The sequence below is a fragment of the Oncorhynchus gorbuscha genome, linkage group LG23 (genome assembly GCF_021184085.1).
Source record: "Oncorhynchus gorbuscha isolate QuinsamMale2020 ecotype Even-year linkage group LG23, OgorEven_v1.0, whole genome shotgun sequence".
Taxonomy (NCBI): domain Eukaryota; kingdom Metazoa; phylum Chordata; class Actinopteri; order Salmoniformes; family Salmonidae; genus Oncorhynchus; species Oncorhynchus gorbuscha.
The window spans coordinates 52,200,412-52,224,525 of NC_060195.1; the positions used below are offsets into that span (position 1 = coordinate 52,200,412).

The 24,114-nt window shown below is 43.4% G+C and overlaps 1 protein-coding gene across 1 annotated transcript; it reads left to right on the plus strand.

Annotated features, from left to right (window-relative positions):
• Positions 1 to 239: 239 nt before the first annotated feature.
• cpb2 (carboxypeptidase B2 (plasma)) lies at positions 240 to 11,272 on the plus strand. The gene is made up of 11 exons (XM_046322995.1): positions 240 to 373; positions 1,236 to 1,311; positions 1,541 to 1,665; positions 1,984 to 2,092; positions 2,451 to 2,552; positions 2,714 to 2,821; positions 3,061 to 3,171; positions 3,699 to 3,789; positions 4,039 to 4,241; positions 5,847 to 5,931; positions 10,795 to 11,272. The coding sequence occupies exons 1-11, from the start codon at positions 297 to 299 to the stop codon at positions 10,989 to 10,991; spliced, it is 1,284 nt and encodes a 427-aa protein (XP_046178951.1). The 5' UTR covers positions 240 to 296; the 3' UTR covers positions 10,992 to 11,272.
• The last annotated feature ends 12,842 nt before the right edge of the window (positions 11,273 to 24,114 follow it).

The following is a 24,114-nucleotide window of genomic DNA, read 5'->3' on the forward strand; positions in this document are numbered from 1 at the left end:
ATTGAATCTTTTTTGGGGGGGGGGGTGGGGGGGTCATGGTGTAGTAAACAGCTCACTGTTATTGCAAAGCAGCCCAAAGCTCTCCTCAGAAAAGTAAAGTTTAACTTAGACTTTACTCTGGCTAAATCAACACAGATCTCTCTCTCTCTCTCTCTCTCTCTCTCTCTCTCTCTCTCTCTCTCTCTCTCTCTCTCTCTCTCTCTCTCTCTCTCTCTCTCTCTCTCTCTCTCTCTCTCTCTCTCTCTCTCTCTATCATGTTAACCAAACATCTTGCATAAGTTTTGGACACATTAAACATGAAGGCTCTTCTAATGTGGGCTGTTTTGCTGAACTTTTACAAGCTCCCTAAGACAGGTGACTGCGCTTCAACACAGTAAGTTTCCCACAGTAAACATTATCATAATTGTTTAGGAAACTTTGCTTAGCCTAAATGAAAAATAGATGCGTTTGATTGACAGATCCAGAATCACCACCACATGATAATGTTTACTCTTTCCACTGTATATCCTCCTACATGTTTTCTGTATTTTATTTAAAGTAGAATGAAGTGATCATTGACATAAAGTTGACATCATTGATATGATTTAAGGAATTCACATTCACAAGAATTCATGAGATTACAGGATAAATCTAAACCCATGTATTTTCTATAATACAGAACTGTAATGAATAACGAACTATATGAATCTGTGAAGGATAACACTTCAATTTGGTCAATTTGCCTTTGCCTCAACTTAGTCCACGCCAAACATTTTGACTATGTTAGCCCACACAGCTTCAAGGATGCACTTTCATGCTCGGTTGAAGACCTCATATTTAAGCTTATAGATACCCCAACTGGTGTATAGAACAATCTCAAAATAATCTACTTTGGTTTAGAAGCATCATGAAACCTGTAACCCAATAAATTAATTTGACTTGGTGAAAATCTGTTTTTTTTTTTTAAACGAAATTGCTTAACACTTTTTCCATGTGGTTTATTCCTTCACAGACGCCATGAAATGATGACCTCTTCCTAAATATTTGGTCAAATTATTAATTTTGTGTTTGGTTTCCTAGAAACAAGGGTGGCTAAACTTACCCCTTTGGCTCAACTTACCTCACTCTCCTCTATATCTCAATAGTCTAGTGACCTCTCCTCATCTCCTTTCCTATGTGCAGATGAAGAGGAGACGAGGAAATGAAGCCACATAGGACTATTGAGACCTAGCCTATTTTTCCTTTGTCTTTCACAGTGACCAAGTTCTCTCAATCCAAGTCACAACACATCAACAAGCAGATATTGTGAGGAACATATCCAGCCAATATGAGGTACGATAAAGATGTGATAATAAACTAATAATTATCTTGTTTTAAAAAACCTTTTCACTTCACTGGTCTTAAACCAAAAACATTGTGCCAATTACTATTTTTGTTTCTGTACTAGGTTACGGTGTGTTGTTTTCAGACTTCATATTATGCACAATTAGGATATATTCTTTTAAAGTTTATTCATGCATTTGTGTATGTATGAACATGTGTGTTTGTGTGTGTCTCCCAGACAGTTTTGTGGTCACCTACTTCACCTGAGTACATCGGAGCACACACTGAGGTGCACCTGTTTGTTCCTGCCAACAAATTGGGGACTGTCACAGACCTGCTGCAGACACACCACCTAACACACCAGTATGTCATGTGATCAATTGTCATATTTTAGTGACACTAGCAACGTTAACACAACACCTAACTGCCTCATCAAGAAGTTCCGTTTTATGGGCTTAATGGCTAAGGTGTTGGGTTTACAGTAGCAAGAGATTGAGTTCAAGCCCCGGTTTGGACTACCAGCTGACTTCGCTTTAACTTCAATATTGATTTTGTTGTGTTATCCCCATATTATGGTCATATCCATGATATTGAATAAGCTATCAGTATTATGAAATGCATATAGAATGTTTCTAATAGTTCAGAGAAATCCCCAAGAGCAGGAATGTGTGTTTGTTTCAGAGTGCTACTGGACAACACAGAGGAACTGATCGAGATGCAGACCAGGAATGAATCGTCGGACCCTAGAACCAGTGCATCATATTATGAGAGATACCATTCTCTGGAGGACGTAAGATACCGGATTGTGTCATGTCATTTCCTAATGTTATTAACATAACCGTAATGTAATGTAATGTAACATTGACATAATCTCAATGTAACATCCCATTAACATTACTTTAAAGTCATAACCTTTTCTGGGCCCATATTCATACAACGTCTCAGTGTAAGAGTGCTGATCTAGGATCATTATGATGCCTTTTAGATAATAATGAATAACTTTATATTGCCAGGGGCAGCTAGTCTTAGATCAGTTCTACTACTGTGTAACACTTTATGAATACAAGGCCCTGGTCATTGTGGTCCCAGCTGCTAGATATCAAGTTTGTATTTATTATGAAAATGTTTACATGCTGTCTCTTTTATAGATCTACAATTGGATCAACAAGACTGCCCAGGACAACCCAGACATGGTCAAAGTCACCCTGATTGGCTCATCATATGAAAAACGCCCACTTTACGTTCTCAAGGTTCCCCAAGCTGCCTTTTTAGCAATGATTCATACAATTATTATATTTTAAAGTAATGTCATTGTCATAGTCAGTTTATAAGTCCGAGTCATTTCATACAAGCAACAGTCACATCCTAATCATCTGATCAAATGATTGCATTTCTCTGTTGTCTTTATCAGTTGTCTGGACGACAAGAGAGAGCTGAAAAGAGAGCAATATGGATTGACTGTGGCATTCATGCTAGAGAGTGGATCTCCCCAGCTTTCTGCCTGTGGTTTGTGCAATATGTCAGTACCTTGTTCCTAAAATCCCGATTCTCTACCAACTTATGCTCTATCTATTCTGATAGGCCCTACTGTATACATATTTAGTTATATAGCGTCTTCATACCTCATTGGTTATGAAGTTGGATTGAAAATGTTTATGATGGCTCTGGAATTGTATTAAATCGTATTGCTCACTATTTTGATTTGGAACATAGACAGCTATATTAAACTGTTGACTCTTCCTTGTGCTCTTTCCTCAGTCCTTGAACTTCTATAATCTAAACAATGACATCACTGAGATGCTGAACAGTATGGACATCTATGTGCTGCCTGTCATGAACCCGGATGGATACAAGTACACATGGACAACGGTAAAGAATAAGACGATTAATAAGAAATTGAGTCAGTGGTTGCGTTCCGGGACGACAACATTGTAGACGTGGTATTGACCAATAGTTGTGTGCCACCTCATCGACTGTGCAGACATGCGTCAGATGGCTATGTGATGTGGTTAGCTCATATGTTAAACACCGATCCAGTGAGATCTGGCATGAGTCTGCAATGTCAGTCTGGAATGCTGCCAGTGCCTTCAAATATGTCAATCTGAGCTACACGAAAATGGTAATCTCTACGGGCACTGTGCATCATATGGACATACTTAGTGCATATGAATGATCTATGAGCCAAGATCCATGATCTAACACACAGATCCATTCCACTCACTCCTAAACAACTCAACTTTATTCTGCATAATGTATAAACAGAATGTCAGAGAGATTTTTTATTTTGTGAGTTTACGTCAGTGTACGTTTTATGAGTAGGCTATATGTTTTGAGTGGATACAGTATGTCAGTATTTGTTTTGTGATTATACTGTGTGTGCTCCTTTATTTGACCAGAACCGAATGTGGAGAAAGAATCGTTCCTTGAGCAAGGAAAGCAACTGTGTTGGAACCGACCTCAATAGAAACTTTGACGCAAACTGGTGCAGTAAGTCTGAAATGGAAACTGAACTGACAGCTTGAGGGCTACTGATCCCACAATCAAACTACTGCCGTTGTTCCCTTGGGCAAGCCTCTTATCCCTAAAATTGCTCTCCATCCAGGGGTGTTGCACAGCAACTGACTCTGTGTCGCTCAACGCGTGTGTGTGTTTCTGGGGTTGTTGGGAAAAAGGCAGAAGACGACTTTGTGTTCTAACCAAATGGATAATAAAAGCTCTATTATATTCCATCTGCAGCAAAGGGAGCCTCCAACAGGCCCTGTGATGAGATATACTGCGGCCAGTTCCCAGAGTCGGAGCCTGAGGCAGAAGCCGTGGCTAACTTCTTGCGCAGCCACAAAGACTCTGTAAAGCTCTATTTCTCCATCCATTCCTATGGTCAGATGCTGCTCTTCCCATACTCCTGCTCCAATGAAGAGGTGCCTAACCACGCCGAGTTGGTGAGTTGTTGGAAGAGATGAATGGGCGGATGAATCCTAGGGATCACATATTAGGCATTAATTTGCAGTTGATAAAGGTGTTTGTAAGTAGCTAATTAGGCCAATATTCTGTATAATTAGTCATTTATTAAGCCTTTTCAGTGTTTTCCTATTCACACAAACAATAAATGGCTAATAGTACCTGAAATGGCATAGGATGCTACTTATAAATGCCTATATGGTGATCCATATACTGGTTTTTGAACAGACAGTAAATATCATTACCCCAAAAAATGCTAACCTCCCCTGGTATTGGTAATGGTGAGAGGTTAGCATGTCTTGTGGGTGTCTTTGTGCCTCTAACTTTCTCAGTCATCATTATTCACAATTCATTCAGGCTTATCCGTAATTATGGTAATCAAGTGTTCAGAAATATATTATATTCTTATTTACAATCAAAGTGACTCCAAAATGACACTACGTTATTTACCATTAATTTATATTTGGCACAAAATAATCTTTAATGCATCCAACAAGTTTGTAGAGTCTAAAGCTTGACAAAGTCATTTCGTGCTGGGAATTTGGGACCAAATACTAAGCTTTTGTATAACGGCACAAGGCGAGACCCAAATGCAGACACAGGAGGCAGGTGGTTGAGCTCCGATACTTATTATACCAAAAGGGTTAGGCAAAAGGCAAGTCGGGGACAGGCGAGAGTTCATAAACCAGGTCAGTCCAAACAGTACCAGGGGATAGGCAGGCTCGAGGTCAGGACAGGCAGGGGTTCAGTGAACAGGTCCGAGTCCAAACAGTACCAGGGGATAGGCAGGCTCGAGGTCAGGACAGGCAGGGGTTCATTGACCAGGTCCGAGTCCAAACAGTACAGGGGGATAGGCAGGCTCGAGGTCAGGACAGGCAGGGGTTCAGTGAACAGGTCCGAGTCCAAACAGTACCAGGGGATAGGCAGGCTCGAGGTCAGGACAGGCAGGGGTTCAGTGAACAGGTCCGAGTCCAAACAGTACCAGGGGATAGGCAGGCTCGAGGTCAGGACAGGCAGGGGTTCATTGAACAGGTCCGAGTCCAAACAGTACAGGGGGATAGGCAGGCTCGAGGTCAGGGCAGACAGAGTGGTCAGGCAGGCGAATACGGCGTCAGGACAGGCAAGGGTCAAAAAAACAGAGACTGGGAAAAATAGGAGCTAGGAGAATCCTGGTTGACTTGGCCAAACAAGACGAACTGGCACAGAGAAACAGGAAACACGGGGATAAATACACAGGGGACTAATGGGGAAAACAGGAGACACCTGGAGGTGGGTGGACACAATCATAGACAGGTGAAATAGATCAGGGCTTGACATTTTGACTACTTTAATACAATTTGTCCAAATACTTTTGATTCCCTAAACTATGTACAAAAGGTGCTGTAACTACCCTCAAATTAAAGCTGACAGTCTGCACTTTGACATCATAGTCATTGTATCATTTCAAGTCCAAAGTTCTGGAGTACAGAGTTAAATCGCAAACAATGTTTCACTGTCCAAATACTTTTGGACCTCACTGTATATAATCAACAACAACAAAAAATGACTTTTCTTTTATTAACTCTGTTCCATTGTTTTTTTAACAGTTTGAGCTTGTACAGGAGGCAGCCATGAAAGTCAGAAGATACTACAGGAACAACTACAAATACGGCGCATCAGCAAAAACAATATGTGAGTTAGTCTTCATCAGAGTTGGGGTCAATTCCATTTTACATTTTGCCAACTCAGGAAGCATTGGAATTAATTAATTGACCCCAACCCAGTCTCCATCAAAAACAACATTGTGATACTCACAGCATTTTGTCTGTATCATATAGGTTGGTGAGGCAGGCAGCAAGGTTCAGACAAACCCCCACTGTTGCAAACCAAATGCTGGCTATAGAAGCATAGGGATATAATGTTTAGATGCCTTTTTCCAGTGGAGATTATGCTTATGAATTACCTGGCTGGACGGTGGGACAGTGGATGCACATTGATAATTCAAATGGAAATGTTAACAGGTATTACCCGGGAAATATTGTGAATAACTCCTGGCTATCAGCATCCAAATATACTGTTTAATACAACCTTGTCTCAGAGCATTTCGTATTATTCTGTACGTAAATCCGTTAGTATGATATGTTACTTTTCGTATAGTATGTATTAATTTGTGGATGTCCATCACCCAATTCATTATAATATGTTACAAATTACAATTCGTATTACACTAAACAAAAATATAAACGCAACAATTTCAAAGATTTTACTCAGTTACAGTTTCTATAAGGAAATCAGTCATTGTAAATAAATTCATTAGGCCCTAGTAGTCTATGGATGACTGGGAATACAGATATGCATCTGTTGGTCACAGATACCTTAAACCAAAAAAAGGTAGGGGCGTAGATCAGAAAACCAGTCAGTATCTGGTGTGACCACCATTGGCCTCATGCAGCGCAACACATCTCCTTCACATAGAGTTGATTAGGCTGTTGATTGTGGCCTGTGGAATATTGTCCCACTCCTCTTCAAAGGCTGTACGAAGTTGCTGGATATTGGCAGGAACTGGAATGCATTGTCACATTTGCACTGGGACATTTTCAGCTTCCAGGAATTGTCTACAGATCCTTCCGACATTGGTCCGTGCATTATCATCCTGAAACTTCAGGTGATTGGTGAATGCACCAATTTGTAAGTCGCTCTGGATAAGAGCGTCTGCTAAATGACTTAAATGTAATGTAAATGTAATGGTGATGGATAAATGGCACAACAATGGTCCTCAGGATCTCGTCATGGTATCTCTGTGCATTCAAACTGCCATTGATAAAATGCAATTGTGTTCATAGTCCATAGCTTATGCCTGCCTATACCATAACCCCACCCCCACCATGGGGCACTCTGACAGTTTGTCCAGAAATTCATTGGTTGTGCAAACCCACAGTTTTATCAGCTGTCTGGGTGGCAGGTCTCAAACGATTCCGCAGGTGAAGAAGCTGGATGTGGAGGTCTTGGGCAGACGTGCTTATATGTAGTCTGTGGTTGTGAGGCTGGTTGGACGTACTGCCAAATTCTCTAAAACAACATTGGAGGCTGCTTATGGTAGAGAAATTAACATTCAATTGTTTAGCAACAACTCTGGTGGACATTCCTGCAGTCAGCATGCCAATTGCACGCTCCATCAAAGTGCTCCCTAAAAACTAAATACATCTGTGGCATTGTGTGATGACAAAACTGCACATTTGAGAGTGGACTTTTATTGTCCCCAGCACAAGGTGCACCTTTGTAATGATTATGCTGTGTAATCAGCTTCTTGATATGCCACACATGTCAGGTGGATGGATTATCTTGGCAAAGCATAAATGCTCATTAACAGGGATACAAACATTTGTGCACACAATTTTAGAGAAATAAGCTTTTTCTGCATATGGAAAAATTCTGGGATCTTTTATTTCAGCTCATGAAACATGGGACGAATAGTTTACATGTTGTGTTTATTTTTTGTTCAGTTTATACAATACCAGTCAAAAGTTTGGACACACATACTCATTCAAGGTTTTTCTTTATTTTCACTAATTTCTGCATTGTATAATAATAGTGAAGACATCAAAACTATGAAATAACATGCATGGAATCATGTAGTAACCAAAAAACTATTCAACAAATCAAAATATATTTTAGATTCTTCAAAGTAGCCACCCTTTGTCTTGATGACAGCTTTGTGCACTCTTGGCATTCTCTCAACCAGCTTCACTTGGAATGCTTTTCCAACAGTCTTGAAGGAGTTCTCACAAATTCGGAACACTTGTTGGCTGCATTTCCTTCACTCTGCAGACCAACTCATCCCAAACCATCTCAATTAGGTTGAGGTCAGGTGATTGTGGAGGCCAGGTCATCTGATGCAGCACTCCATCACTCTCCTTCTTGGTCAAATAGCCCTTACACAGCCTGGAGGTGTGTTGAGTGATTGTCCTGTTGAAAAAAAAATCATGGTCCCACTAAGCGCAAACCAGATGGGATGGCGTATCGCTGCAGAAGGCTGTGGTAGCCATGCTGGTAAAGTGTGCCTTGAATTCTAAATAAATCACAGAGTGTCACCAGCAAAGCACCATCACACCTCCTCCTCCATACTTCACCGTGGAACCACACACGCGGAGATCATCTGTTCACCTACTCTGTGTCTCACAAAGACACGGCGTTGGAACCAAAAATCTCAAATCCAAAGGATGGATTTCCACCGGTCTAATGTCCATTGCTCATTTTTCTTGGCCCAAACAATTCTCTTCTTATTAATGGTGGCCTTTAATAGTGATTTCTTTGCAGCAATTCGACCACGAAAGCCTGATTCACACAGTCTCCTCTGAACAGTTGATGTTGAGATGCGTTTGTTACTTGAACTCTGCAAAGCATTTTTTTGGGGCTGCAATCTGAGGTGCAGTTAACTCTAATGAGCGTATCCTCTGCAGCTGCACCAGAGGTAACTCTGGGTCTTCCTTTCCAGTGCCGATCCTCATGAGCCAGTTTCATCATAGCGCTTGATGGTTTTTGCAACTGCACAACCTTCATGTCTCAAAGTAATGATGGACTTTTGTTTCTCTTTGCTTATTTGAGCTGTTCTTGCCATAATATGGACTTGGTCTTTTACCAAGTAGGGCTGTCTTCTGAATACCACCCCTACCTTGTTACAACACAACTGATTGGCTCAAACGCATTAAAGAGGAAAGAAATTCCACAAATTAACTTTTAACAAGGTACATCTTTTAATTGAAATGCATTCCAGGTGACTACCTCTTGAAGCTGGTTGAGAGAATGCCAAGAGTGTGCAAACCTGTCATCAAGGCAAAGGGTGGCTACTTTAAAGAATCTCAATATAAAATATATTTAGATTTGTTCAACACTTTTTGTTACTACATGATTCCATATGTGTTATTTCATAGTTTTGATGTCTTCACTATTATTCTGCAATGTAAAAAATAGTACAAATAAAGAGTAGCGTGTCCAAACTTTTGACTGGTATTGTATGTTACAAATTTGCTAAAGGTACAATATACCAAATCAAATTGATTTGTCACATACACATGGCAAATGTTAATGCGAGTGTAGCGAAATGCTTGTGCTTCTAGTTTCGACAATGCAGTAATAACCAACAAGTAATCTAACCTAACAATTCCAAAACTACTACCTTATACACACGTGTAAAGGGATAAAGAATATGTACATAAAGATATATAAATGAGTGATGGTACAGAACGGCATAGGCAAGATGGAGTAGATGGTATAGAGTACAGTATATACATATGAGATGAGAAAAGTAGGGTATGTAAACAAAGTGGCATAGTTTAAAGTGGCTAGTGATACATGTATTACATAAAGATGCAGTAGATGATGTAGAGTACAGTATATATATATACATATGAGAAGAGTAATATAGGGTATGTAAACATTATATTAAGTAGCATTGTTTAAAATGGCTAGTGATATATTTTTACTTCAATTTCCATTATTAAAGTGGCTGGAGTTGAGTCAGTATGTTGGCAGCAGCCACTCAATGTTAGTGGTTGCTGTTTAACAGTCTGATGGCCTTGAGATAGAAGCTGTTTTCCAGTCTCTCGGTCCCTGCTTTGATGCACCTGTACTGACCTCACCTTCTGGATGATAGCGGGGTGAACAGGCAGTGGCTCGAGTGGTTGTTGTCCTTGATGATCCTTATGGCCTTCCTGTGACATCGGATGGTGTAGGTGTCCTGGAGGGCAGGTAGCTTGCCCCCGGTGATGCGTTGTGCAGACCTCACTACCCTCTAGAGAGCCTTACGGTTGTGGGCGGAGCGGTTGCCGTACCAGGCGGTGATACAGCCCGACAGGATGCTCTCGATTGTGCATCTGTAGAAGTTTGTGAGTGCTTTTGGTGACAAACCAAATTTCTTCAGCCTCTTGAGGTTGAAGAGGCGCTGCTGTGCCTTCTTCACGACGCTGTCTGTGTGGGTGGACCAATTCAGTTTGTCCGTGATGTGTAAGCCGAGGAACTTAAAACTTACTACCCTCTCCACTACTGTCCCGTCGATGTGGATAGGGGGGTGCTCCCGGTATTACGAATGTGCAAATGTACAATGTTTTTTGATTTAGGTTGAGGTTAAGGTTAGAGTTAGGGGAAGGGTTAGCTAACATGCTAAGTAGTTGCAAAGTAGCAAAACAGTAGTAAGTAGTTGAAAAGTTTCTCATTAGCTAAAAATGCTAAAGTTCCCCATGATGAGATCCAAACTCGCAACCTTTGGGTTGCTAGATGTTCGCGTTACACGCCCACCAATCCACCTTGACCAACCATTCTACTTTTGTTTTTGCATTAAGCAACCATCACTCTTATGTAACCATACCAAATGCAACATATCATACTAATTTGAGTGTCCCGGATTTACATTTACTATGTTACAAATAGTCTATGAGACCAGGCTGTTTCATAATAAAATGCTGACAATTGCTTTGTAAAGCTGTTATAAGTTATTTCTTTATAAACAGTCACTACAAAACCAGTTAAATTCCTTGTTCTTCCTTCGTCCTTCTACAGACTTAGCCCCTGGAGGTTCTGACGATTGGGCCTACAACCTGGGCATACACTACTCCTTCACCTTTGAGCTGGAGGACCGTGGTCGATATGGTTTCCTCCTACCGCCATCATTAATCTCCAAGGCCTGCAATGAAGCCCTCCTCGCTCTTAAGAGTATCGCTCTCAGAGTCATTCAGAAAACACAATCCCAACCCTAACACGGAACCCAAACCGGCTGCGCATGTGCGCCATCGTGCGCCATCATGCATAAATGTATTTTGTCCCCCCACACCAAACGCTATCACGACACACAGGTTAAAATATCAAAACAAACTCTGAACCATTGATATTAATTTGGGAACAGGTCGAAACCATTAAACATGTATGGCAATTTAGCTAGCTAGCTTGCACTTGCTAGTTAATTTGTCCTATTTAGCTAGCTTGCTGTTGCTAGCTAATTTGTCCTAGGATATAAACATTGAGTTGTTATTTTACCTGAAATGCACAAGGTCCTCTACTCCGCCAATTAATCCACACATAAAACGGTCAACTGAATCGTTTCTAGTCGTTTCTACACCTTCCAGGCCTTTTCTTCTCTTGACTTTATAATGCGATTGGCAACTTTCATAAATTAGGTGCATTACCGCCACTGACCTCGTTCGTCTTTGAGTCACCCACGTGGGTATCACCAATGAGGAGATGGCACGTGGGTACCTGCTTCTATAAGCCAATGAGGAGATGGGAGAGGCAGGACTTGCAGTGCGATCTGCGTCAGAAATAGAACTGATTTCTATTTTAGCCCTTGGCAACGCAGACGCTCGTTGGCACGCGCGAGCAGTGTGTGTGCGCAATAATTGAATAACATGGATTTCTACATTTATTTTGCAACGAGAGCGGTGTAGTCAGCCTGCAACCCTTTATGCCCCTGAGAAGTTGGCTGTGTAAACCTGAGCAGTTTCACGTCTGATTTTGTCCAAAGTAATCCCTTTTATCAAAGTATGTTTTGTGTGCGTGTCTGTCAAACATGATTGTAAATTGTATCATCATTTTTTGTTTTTAAGGAGTAGGGCAGTCCCAATCATGACATAATTAGTTATTTGTTGGAGGAGAGGAAAGACGGGGGAGAAAGTGCTGAAATAGAAATGGGTCTGATGCGAACCCATGCAGCTGCAAGTGGTGTTCCATGGGCAGCGTCTTAGACCGCTAGGCCAGCCTAGTGTCACCTTAGCACAGCATTCATGTTTTTTGTTGTAAGAAATCATAGACACTAATGAAATCTTTGTTTTTATTCCAACTGTATATCCTCCTACAGCTTTGAAGCTTAAAACTATAATTGTGTTGACAGTTCTCTGTGTGTAGGCTTCTAATGGTGTAACACGATGAATATTCCAACAGAAAACAATAATAAAATTAGATATTTAAATGTTGATGTTTTGGCCTTTCTGAGAATGTCAATTTTTTCACTGGCTTCCCTTTAGTTTGAAGCATGGCTAGAAAACATACCATCATTGCACTGCTATGGTAACACACACATCTCAGAATAATCTTCACAGATGTCATTGTCATATACAGACCGCATAGATAGAAAAAAGACCCCTTTATGGCCATTGTTGGCTGGTCACATGTGCAAGCCGAACTGTCAAAACCTTAGTCATTCTATATGTGTCACTTCACTGTGTCCTATTAATACATATTGACTTCAATTCTTCAATTGCATGTTTTAAAACTACAATACACTGCGGGAAGCTAAGGTTGGCAGGAGTCACAAGGTGATCGGAGTGTGTTGATTTCCTGTTCATTGTAGTTGAAAATGTAAAATAGTTTACAATAAATCACACACAGACCAGAGCAGTACAGGTGACCAAAAGTATGTGGACAATATACTATATATACACAAAAGAATGGACACCCCTTCAAATGAGTGGATTTGGCTATTTCAGTCACACCCGTTGATGACAGGTATATAAATCAAACACACAGCCATGCAATCTCCATAGACAAACATTGGCAGTAGAATGGCCTTACTGAAGAGCTCAGTGAATTTCAACGTGGCACCGTCATAAGATGCCACCTTTCCAACAAGTCAGTTCAAATGTCTGCTAGAGCTGCCCTGGTCAACTGTAAGGGCTGTTGTTGTGAAGTGGAAACGTCTAGGAGCAACAATGGCTCACAAGCTCACAGAACGGTACCGCCGAGTGCTGAAGCATGTAGGGCATAAAAATCGTAGAAAAATCAGAAAAAAAATCAGAAGAAACGTAAGCACATTAATGACATCGATATACATGGCCGAGCAGCTGCACACAAGTCTAAGATCACCGTGGGCAATGCCAAGTGTTGGCTGGAGTGGTGTTAAGCTCGCCGCCATTGGACTCTGGAGCAGTGGAAACGGACACATCTCGGTTTGGCTGATGCCTGGAGAACACTACCTGCCCGAATGCATAGTGCCAACTGGAAATTTTGGTGAAAGAAGAATAATGATCTGGGGTGGTTTTCATGGATCGGGCTATGCAGTGAAGGGAAATCGTAATGCTACAGCATACAATGGCATTCTAGACGATTCTGTGCTTCCAACTTTGTGGCAACAGTTTGGGGAAGTCCCTTTCCTGTTTCAGCATGACAAGGCCCCCGTGCACAAAGTGAGGTCCATACAGAAATGGTTTGTTGAGATAGGTGTGGAAGAGCTTGGCTGGTCTGCACAGAGCCTTGACCTTAAACCCATCAAACACCTTTGGGATGAATTGGAACTCCGACTGCGAGCCAGTTCTAATCGCCCAACATCAGTGTCTGACCTCCCTAATGCTCTTGTGACTGAATGAAAGCAAGTCCCTCAGCAATGTTCCAACATCTAGTGGAAAGCCCTCCCAGAAGAGTCGTGGCTGTTGTCGCAGCAATGGAGGGACCTACTCCATATTAATGCTCATGATTTTGGAATGAGATGTTCGAAAAGCAGGTATCCACATACTTTTTGTCATGTAGTCTCTGTCAAAGCGAGAACCTTGAAGCCCAGCAAGAAGGTTAGAGCTGGTGCTCATCATTCAGGCAACAATACAAACACACACATCAAATCTCTTACCAGAAGAATATTTTTAAAGATTCTCAGAGCTTGACACAAATAAAGACACAAATAAAGGTGAGGTTGCAAGAGAAGAAAATGTCTGTCAGATTGATGTTATAAAAGCAATTTTCGTTTGGTGGAAGAGACCCTCTGGAGCTGCTGCAATGTGTCTGGGGCTGCTGTGTGTTCTCCTACCAGCTAGGATCATAGGCCAATGTGCCTGCAACAACCTGACTAAAGAGAGAGACCAGCTAGAGACCAGCCACAACAACCTGACTAAAGAGAGAGACCAGCTAGAGACCAGCCACAACAACCTGACTAAAGAGAGAGACCAACTAGAGACCAGCCACAACAACCTGACTAAAGAGAGAGACCAACTAGAGACCAGCCACAACAACCTGACTAAAGAGAGAGACCAACTAGAGACCAGCCACAACAACCTGACTAAAGAGAGAGACCAGCTAGAGACCAGCCACAACAACCTGACTAAGGGGAGAGACCAACTAGAGACCAGCCACAACAACCTGACTTAAAGAGCGCAAACCAGCTTCAGAGAGAGACAGAAAGACTGAGGCCGTGGTATTAGGGTTTCTATTAGCCAATATGTTTCGACTTGAGGTTCAGCAGTAAATACATCTTCCCCTTCGAGTCAAAACGATCCTCAGCCATAATGTTTGTCCCGCGGTGATGAATGCGGATATCGCTAGAAATCCTACCCCAATCCAGGGATGGAAGATGTGCCTGTACCCCTAATGATCCCATTTTCCGATATGGGAAAATCAAGAAGATTGAAATACTTTTTAATTTGTAATTTATTTTTAATTTTACCTTTATTTAACCAGGCAAGTCAGTTAAGAACACATTCTTATTTTCAATGACGGCCTGGGAACAGTGGGTTAACTGCCTGTTCAGGGGCAGAACGACAGATTTGTACCTTGTCAGCTCGGAGGTTTGAACTCGCAACCTTCCGGTTACTAGTCCAACGCTCTAACCACTAGGCTACGCTGCCGCCCCTAGCTTTAGCTAGTCTAGCATACTGACGAAAAAGACAGTTAAATAATAATGATTGGTTTTCCATGTCTATTCATCAATTGCAGTATTAGTAAATGTTGATGATAATAGTTCTAATCACACTTTATTTAAAAAAAATGTTTTTATTTCACCTTTATTTAACCAGGTAGGCTAGTTGAGAACAAGTTCTCATTTGCAACTGCAACCTGGCCAAGATAAAGCATAGCAGTGTGAACAGACAACACAGAGTTACACATGGAGTAAACAATTAACAAGTCAATAACACAGTAGAAAAAAAGGGGAGTCTATATACATTGTGTGCAAAAGGCAGGCGAATAATTACAATTTTGCAGCTTAACACTGGAGTGATAAATGATCAGATGGTCATGTACAGGTAGAGATATTGGTGTGCAAAAGAGCAGAAAAGTAAATAAAGAAAAACAGTATGGGGATGAGGTAGGTAAAAATGGGTGGGCTATTTACCGATAGACTATGTACAGCTGCAGCGATCAGTTAGCTGCTCAAATAGCAGATGTTTGAAGTTGGTGAGGGAGATAAAAGTCTCCAACTTCAGCGATTTTTGCAATTCGTTCCAGTCACAGGCAGCAGAGAACTGGAACGAAAGGCGGCCAAATGAGGTGTTGGCTTTAGGGATGATCAGTGAGATACACCTGCTGGAGCGCGTGCCACGGATGGGTGTTGCCATCGTGACCAGTGAACTGAGATAAGGCGGGGCTTTACCTAGCATGGACTTGTAGATGACCTGGAGCCAGTGGGTCTGGCGACGAATATGTAGCGAAGGCCAGCCGACTAGAGTATACAAGTCGCAGTGGTGGGTGGTATAAGGTGCTTTAGTGACAAAACGGATGGCACTGTGATAAACTGCATCCAGTTTGCTGAGTAGAGTGTTGGAAGCAATTTTGTAGATGACATCGCCGAAGTCGAGGATCGGTAGGATAGTCAGTTTTACTAGGGTAAGTTTGGCGGCGTGAGTGAAGGAGGCTTTGTTGCGGAATAGAAAGCCAACTCTTGATTTGATTTTCGATTGGAGATGTTTGATATGAGTCTGGAAGGAGAGTTTACAGTCTAGCCAGACACCTAGGTACTTATAGATGTCCACATATTCAAGGTCAAAACCATCCAGGGTGGTGATGCTGGTCAGGCGTGCGGGTGCAGGCAGCGAACGGTTGAAAAGCATGCATTTGGTTTTACTAGCGTTTAAGAGCAGTTGGAGGCCACGGAAGGAGTGTTGTATGGCATTGAAGCTCGTTTGGAGGTTAGATAGCAGTGTCCAAGGACGGGCCGGAAGTATATAGAATGGTGTCGTCTGCGTAGAGGTGGATCAGGGAATCGCCCGCAGCAAGAACAACATCATTGATATATACAGAGAAAAGAGTCGGCCCGAGAATTGAACCCTGTGGCACCCCCATAGAGACTGCCAGAGGACCGGACAGCATGCCCTCCGATTTGACACACTGAACTCTTTCTGGAAAGTAATTGGTGAACCAGGCAAGGCAGTCATCTGAAAAACAGAGGCTACTGAGTCTGCCGATAAGAATATGGTGATTGACAGAGTCGAAAGCCTTGGCAAGGTCGATGAAGACGGCTGCACAGTACTGTCTTTTATCGATGGCGGTTATGATATCGTTTAGTACCTTGAGCGTGGCTGAGGTGCACCCGTGACCGGCTCGGAAACCAGATTGCACAGCGGAGAAGGTACAGTGGGATTCGAGATGGTCAGTGACCTGTTTGTTGACTTGGCTTTCGAAGACCTTAGACAGGCAGGCCAGGATGGATATAGGTCTGTAACAGTTTGGGTCCAGGGTGTCTCCCCCCTTTGAAGAGGGGGATGACTGCGGCAGCTTTCCAATCCTTGGTGGATCTCAGACGATATGAAAGAGAGGTTGAACAGGCTGGTAATAGGGGTTGCGACAATGGCGGCGGATAGTTTGAGAAATAGAGGGTCCAGATTGTCAAGCCCAGCTGATTTGTACGGGTCCAGGAGCTGTTGGCCGAGGTTGGAGTTGCCAGGCGGAAGGCATGGCCAGCCGTTGAGAAATGCTTGTTGAAGTTTTCGATAATCATGGGTTTATCGGTGGTGACCGTGTTACCTAGCCTCAGTGCAGTGGGCAGCTGGGAGGAGGTGCTCTTGTTCTCCATGGACTTCACAGTGTCCCAGAACTTTTTGGAGTTGGAGCTACCGGATGCAAACTTCTGCCTGAAGAAGCTGGCCTTAGCTTTCCTGACTGACTGCGTGTATTGGTTCCTGACTTACCTGAACAGTTGCATATCGCGGGGACTATTCGATGCTATTGCAGTCCGCCACAGGATGTTTTTGTGCTGGTCGAGGGCAGTCAGGTCTGGAGTGAACCAAGGGCTATATCTGTTCTTAGTTCTGCATTTTTTGAACGGAGCATGCTTATCTAAAATGGTGAGGAAGTTACTTTTAAAGAATGACCAGGCATCCTCAACTGATGGGATGAGGTCAATGTCCTTCCAGGATACCCGGGCCAGGTTGATTAGAAAGGCCTGCTCACAGAAGTGTTTGAGGGAGCGCTTGACAGTGATGAGGGGTGGTCGTTTGACTGCGGCTCCGTAGCGGATACAGGCAATGAGGCAGTGATCGCTGAGATCCTGGTTGAAGACAGCGGAAGTGTATTTGGAGGGCCAGTTGGTCAGGATGACGTCTATGAGGGTGCCCTTGTTTACAGATTTAGGGTTGTACCTGGTGGGTTCCTTGATGATTTGTGTGAGATTGAGGGCATATAGCTTAGATTGTAGGACTGCCGGGGTGTTAAGCATATCCCAGTTTAGGTCACCTAACAGAACAAACTCTGAAGCTAGATGGGGGGCGATCAATTCACAAATGGTGTCCAGGGCACAGCTGGGAGCTGAGTGGGGCCGGTAGCAGGCGGCAACAGTGAGAGACTTATTTCTGGAGAGAGTAATTTTCAAAATTAGTAGTTCGAACTGTTTGGGTATGGACCTGGAAAGTATGACATTACTTTGCAGGCTATCTCTGCAGTAGACTGCAACTCCTCCCCCTTTGGCAGTTCTATCTTGATGGAAAATGTTATAGTTGGGTAAGGAAATCTCAGAATTGTTGGTGGCCTTCCTGAGCCAGGATTCAGACACGGCAAGGACATCAGGGTTAGCAGAGTGTGCTAAAGCAGTGAGTAAAACCATTAGTAACCATTAGTGAATATCCAATTCATTATGTGTATGTTTTCTAACTGATCTCATGAACCAATTACTCATTTACAACTGGTTTGTAATTGAAATAATAAATAATTTAGAAAGTATAAAAATACAATTAACACCTTAGTCATAATTGTATTATATTAAACATGACAACATATGTTGTTACAGTGTTTATGAAAATACTGTTTGGTGGAAATGTTTATGTTTGTGCTTTTCTAATAATCAATTTCTCTGTTCTATTAATGTGCTTTTCTATTAGCCAATTTCTGTGATCATGAGTGACTCATTGAACGAATCCTAACTATCAGTATCTGCAATTTGGCAGTACGGTACGTCCAGAACCTTATTTTGAGAAAGAGATATCTCAGTTTCAAGGTCTCAGCTTAGAGAGAAGCAGCCTTGGGAGGTATTAGTCTGTCACATGCATGACCCAGTATTGGTCGGTCACATGAAGGAAGTAAACGTTAATGATGAATTAATTGTGAATGATGAATAAGCTAAATCATGCAAATATAACTTGTCTGTATATAAGATAACTAACAGGACTGCCCCGGGTAGAGCTCCTGATCGACATGTGTACTTGGTGCATTGAGTTGGTTGGAACCTCTCCAGCGCACTGATAATAAAGAATTTCTAATTTAAGATTGTCTTTGAGTGTCTCTGTGTAGGACTTCCACAATTGTTTATGAATAGCTTACTAACATTTAAACATTTAGGAATAATGATTAATACTTGAACTATTTATTAATGCAATAACAATGTTTTTCTACTAGGTGTTATTATAAAGTGCTACCAATTATGTCAGTTTTTTCAATTTCCTTAAAAGTTTCTGTTTTTAAGACAAGATGTTTTCATCTGATAGCGACGCAATGCAAACACAGAGCAGATGTACAGTTACCAGCTTCTATGTGTCAATGTCAGGGGGATGGGAGACAGGGGCCATGTTGAACTGCCTGTCCAAATATGTCTGCATCTTCCTCCTGCTGGCCCTGTCAGGCCTCTTCTTCCTGTTCCGCAACATCAACGTTCTGGAGGTGAGGAGGGAAGGTTACCTTCCCCCAGAACAAGTTCAACCTTGCTTCCAACACTATCTTTCATCCATCACTATCCATATTAGCCTACCACCCTTTCACCTTTAGTGACCTCTACTCTCCCCCACAGTGGAAGCTCAACTGCATCTTAGATGTCTGTAGCATCCACTCTATTCTCCTGGACCGCAAGTGGTGCTTCTGTAGCGGGGGACCAGCAGAGGCTCTTGTCATTGTGAACGAGTTCCAGGGGCGACCCAAGAGCCATGGTGGGGATGTCCTGCTGGCCGAACTGCACTCCCCACAGTTGGGGGTGGGCATTGCAGGGCAGGTGCTAGACCACCGGAACGGGACCTACTCTACCATTTTTCCATTACTGTGGGAGGGGTCTGTACAGGTGGAGGTGACAGTGGTCCATTCAAGCGAGGCAGTTCATGTTTTACGACGCTTACGTGAGGAACGGACAGACCGGGTTCTTTACAAGAGCCTATTCCGTTCTGGATTACTGTCTGAGGCCACCATGTGTAACTTGTGCCGTCCGACCAACCAGCAGCCGCCGGGCAATTACACAGATCCCTGCACAGGGGAACCCTGTCCTGCTACAAAGCCCAAGCATCTGCTGAGCTGTGACACGTGGATCAACCACTTCAGGGCAGGCGACAAGAAAGATCTGATAACCAACAAAGAAGCATTGCTCTTCCAGAGGTTAGTGCGGGGTAAGAAATCATGTCTGTGGGAATGAGTGTACTGTATGTTTTATCTTGGACCTATGCAGTGTTTTTCATATGTATAATAACAAAGTGGGATTCAGGTGAATGGTATTGCTTGCTGCAGGGTTTCAAACATTTCAAATGATTTTCAATCTATGCAAATAATGTGTGACTGCCAAGTCTAGCCTTGCAGCATACAGTAGGCCTAACTATCTCACATTAAAGGGATAGTGCGATATTTTGGCAATCAAACCCTTTTTTCTACTAACCCAGAGTCAGATGAACTCATGGATACCACCATACATGATACGTATTACACATGATATGCATGTCTCACAAATGCAATTTCCATTCAATACGACCTTTTTTTCTTTCAGCTTTAATCTTTATATGTGTGCACTGCTTTGCCTATTCATGTTCACTTTCTCTTTAATCAATAAATAAGTCATTCATTCATAAAGCTATCACTTGTAATTTCATTGTGAGCCTTTATATACTCTAATATATATATACTCTTAATATACTCTAAAACGCTCTGGTGACAAACACACTTTGCTGCCCTGTTTCCAATTGTCCACATGGCTGGGAGAACCTAAGTAAGTAAATACATTTCGAAAGTGTAAAACAAACAATATATTAGCAACAGTGCAGGTTAACTCAAATGGGCTTGCTAGTTGGCTAGCTATCTAACCAACTTCACATACTGTATAGATAACGTTAGCTAGCTAAGTGAATGACATATCAGTATATCTTGATATATTTATCACTAAAAACAAACCCCAAATGCATTTGTAGGTAGCTAACGTAAACTCACCCCATTCCGCAACATTCAAACGAGGCTACAAAGAACTAATGGGACTGTGTTGACTTCAAAATCGAGTGTGAACTAGGTTTCTATTCAAGTATTGATCGACATGGTGATGGCTCTATAGTATTGGAGAAAAGTTGAAAAAACTGACCCTCAGTTACATTGTGACGTGTCATTGTCATGTTTTGTCTTATATTGTCTTGTCATTTTGCTTTCCCTTCTGTTCGTTTTCCCCCTGCTGGTCCTATTAGGTTCGTTCCCTTTTTTCTCTCTCCCTCCCTCTCTCTCTTCTCTCTATCGTTCCGTTCCTGCTCCCAGCTGTTCCTATTCCCCTACTCAATCATCTAGTCTTTTCACACCTGTTCCGTATCTTGCCCTCTGATTAGAGTCCCTATTTCTCCCCTTGTTTTCCGTTTCTGTCCTGTCGGATCCTTGTATATTGTTCGCCGTGCTGTGTCTTTGTCTCGCCCTGTCGTGTCTTGTTTCCCTCAGATGCTGCGAGTGAGCAGGTGTCTGAGTCTGCTACGGTTGGTGCCTTCCCGAGGCAACCTACAGTTAATGGTCGAGTCTCCAGTCTGTCCTCGTCACTACGAGTGGAATTAAGTTTTTTATGTTTTGTTTTCTGCTCTGATTGTCCAGGAGTATTGCCTATTTCCTTTACTGGAATAAAGACTCTGTTTTCGCCAAGTCGCTTTTGGGTCCTCATTCACCTGCATAACAGAAGGATCCGACCAAGAATGGACCCAGCGACTATGGATTCTCTCTACTCTACTCTCGAGTTCCAGGGAGCGATGCTCGGCAGACACGAGCAGGAATTGTCTGCTGCTCGGCATGCCGTTGAGACCCTGGCCGCTCAGGTCTCCGACCTCTCAGGACAGTATCAGAGTCTTCGTCTCGTGCCACCAGCTACTTCCGGGTCTTCCGAGCCTCCGGAACCTAGGGTTAATAACCCACCATGTTATTCTGGGCAGCCCACTGAGTGCCGCTCCTTTCTCACCCAGTGTGATATAGTGTTCTCTCTCCAACCCAACACATACTCAGAGAGAGAGCTCGGATTGCCTACGTCATATCACTCCTTACTGGTCGGGCTCGGCAGTGGGGCACAGCTATCTGGGAGGCAAGCGCTGAGTGTACTAACGATTATCTGAACTTTAAAGAGGAGATGATAAGGGTTTTTGATCGTTCAGTTTTTAGGAAAGAAGCTTCCTGGTCCCTGTCTTCCCTATGTCAAGGTAATCGATCCATAACGGATTACTCTATAGAGTTTCGCACTCTTGCTGCCTCCAGTAACTGGAACGAGCAGGCGTTGCTCGCTCGTTTTCTGGAGGGACTCCACGCTAAGGTTAAGGATGAGATTCTCTCTCGGGAGGTTCCATCCAGCGTGGATTCTTTGATTGAACTCGCTATTCGCATTGAACGACGGGTAGATCTTCGTCACCGAGCTCATAGAAGAGAGCTCGCGTTAACTGTGTCTCCCCTCTCTCCGACACTACCATCTTTCCCCACTGACTCTGGTGTTGAGCCCATGCAGCTGGGGGGTATTCGCATTTCGACTAAGGAGAGGGAACGGAGAATCACCAACCGCCTCTGTCTCTATTGCGGTTCCGCTGGTCATTTTGTCATTTCATGTCCAGTTAAAGGCCAGAGCTCATCAGTAAGCGGAGGGCGACTGATAAGCGCTACTAGACGGTCCTCTCCGTCAAGTACCTGTACTACCTTACTGGTCCATCTACGCTGGACCGGATCGGCAGCTTCCTGCAGTGCATTAATAGACTCTGGGGCGGAGGGCTGTTTTATGGACGAAGCCTGGGCTCGGGAACATGACATTCCTCTCAGACAGTTAGGGGAGCCCACGGTCATGTTCGCCTTGGATGGTAGTCCTCTCCCCAGTATATTATGTGAAACACTACCTTTAACCCTCACTGTATCTGGTAACCATAGTGAGACCATTTATTTTTTGATTTTTTGTTCACCTTTTACACCTGTTGTTTTGGGTCATCCCTGGCTAGTGTGTCATAATCCTTCTTTTGATTGGTCTAGTAATTCTATCCTTTCCTGGAACGTTTCTTGTCATGTGAAGTGTTTAATGTCTGATATCCCTCCTGTTTCTTCTGTCCCCTCTTCTCAGGAGGAACCTGGTGATTTGACAGGAGTGCCGGAGGAATATCATGGTCGGCGCACGGTCTTCAGTCGGTCCAGAACCAACTCCCTTCCTCCTCACCGGCCGTATGATTGTTGTTCTGATCTCCTCAAGAAGCGTTTTGCTTCCGCTCCTATCCTTGTTGCACCTGATGTCACTAAACAGTTTATTGTCGAGGTTGACGCGTCGGGGGTGGGCGTGGGAGCCATTCTGTCCCAGCGCTCCGATACTGACGATGGGGTCCACCCTTGCGCGTATTTTTCTCATCGCCTGTCACCGTCGGAACGTAACTATGATGTGGCTAACCGCGAACTGCTCGCCATCCGTTTAGCCCTAGGCAAATGGCGACAGTGGTTGGAGGGGGCGACCGTTCCTTTTGTCGTTTGGACTGACCAAAGGAACCTTGAGTACATCCGTTCTGCCAAACGACTGAATGCGCGTCATGCTCGTTGGGCGTTGTTTTTCGCTCGTTTCGAGTTCGTTATTTCTTATTGCTCGGGTACTAAGAACACCAAGCCTCATGCTTTATCCCGTCTCTTTAGTTCTTCTGTGGCTTCTACCGATCCCGAGGGGATCCTTCCTGTTGGGCGTGTTGTCGGGTTGACTGTCTGGGGAATTGAGAGACAGGTTAAGCAAGCACTCACTCACACTCCGTCGCCGCATGCTTGTCCTAGTAACCGTCTTTTCGTTCCTGTTTCTACTCGTCTGGCTGTTCTTCAGTGGGCGCACTCGGCCAAGTTAGCTGGCCACCCCGGCGTTCGGGGTACGCTTGCTTCCATTCGCCAGCGGTTTTGGTGGCCTACTCTGGAGCGTGACACGCGCCGTTTCGTGGCTGCTTGTTCGGACTGCGCGCAGAATAAGTCTGGTAATTTTTTTTCTGCTTCTGCTCCTGGTCTTGCTGGGTCTCAGTCTGTTCCCTGCCACCGCATCTCTCCTGTTCTTGTTCCTGCCCTTGCTGTGTCTCAGTCTGTCCCTAGTTGTTACTCTCCTGTCCTGTTTGGTCCTGTTTGCTCTAAAGCTTTCAGTTCTCTACCCGTGTCTCATTATTATTATTTTTTTTAGAGTAGTACCCTAGTTTCCCTTTTTATCGTTTTCCGTTACGGTCCTGAGGAGAGGAGTTGGGTTCTTTCTCGGGACGTGCTGGACCGTTTGTGATCTATGATTTCCTCCGTTGCCGCCAGTGTTCCTCCTCGAGTGCGCCAGGAGGCGCTCGGTGAGTGGGGGGGTACTGTCATGTTTTGTCTTATATTGTCTTGTCATTTTGCTTTCCCTTCTGTTCGTTTTCCCCCTGCTGGTCTTATTAGGTTCGTTCCCTTTTTTCTCTCTCCCTCCCTCTCTCTCTTCTCTCTATCGTTCCGTTCCTGCTCCCAGCTGTTCCTATTCCCCTA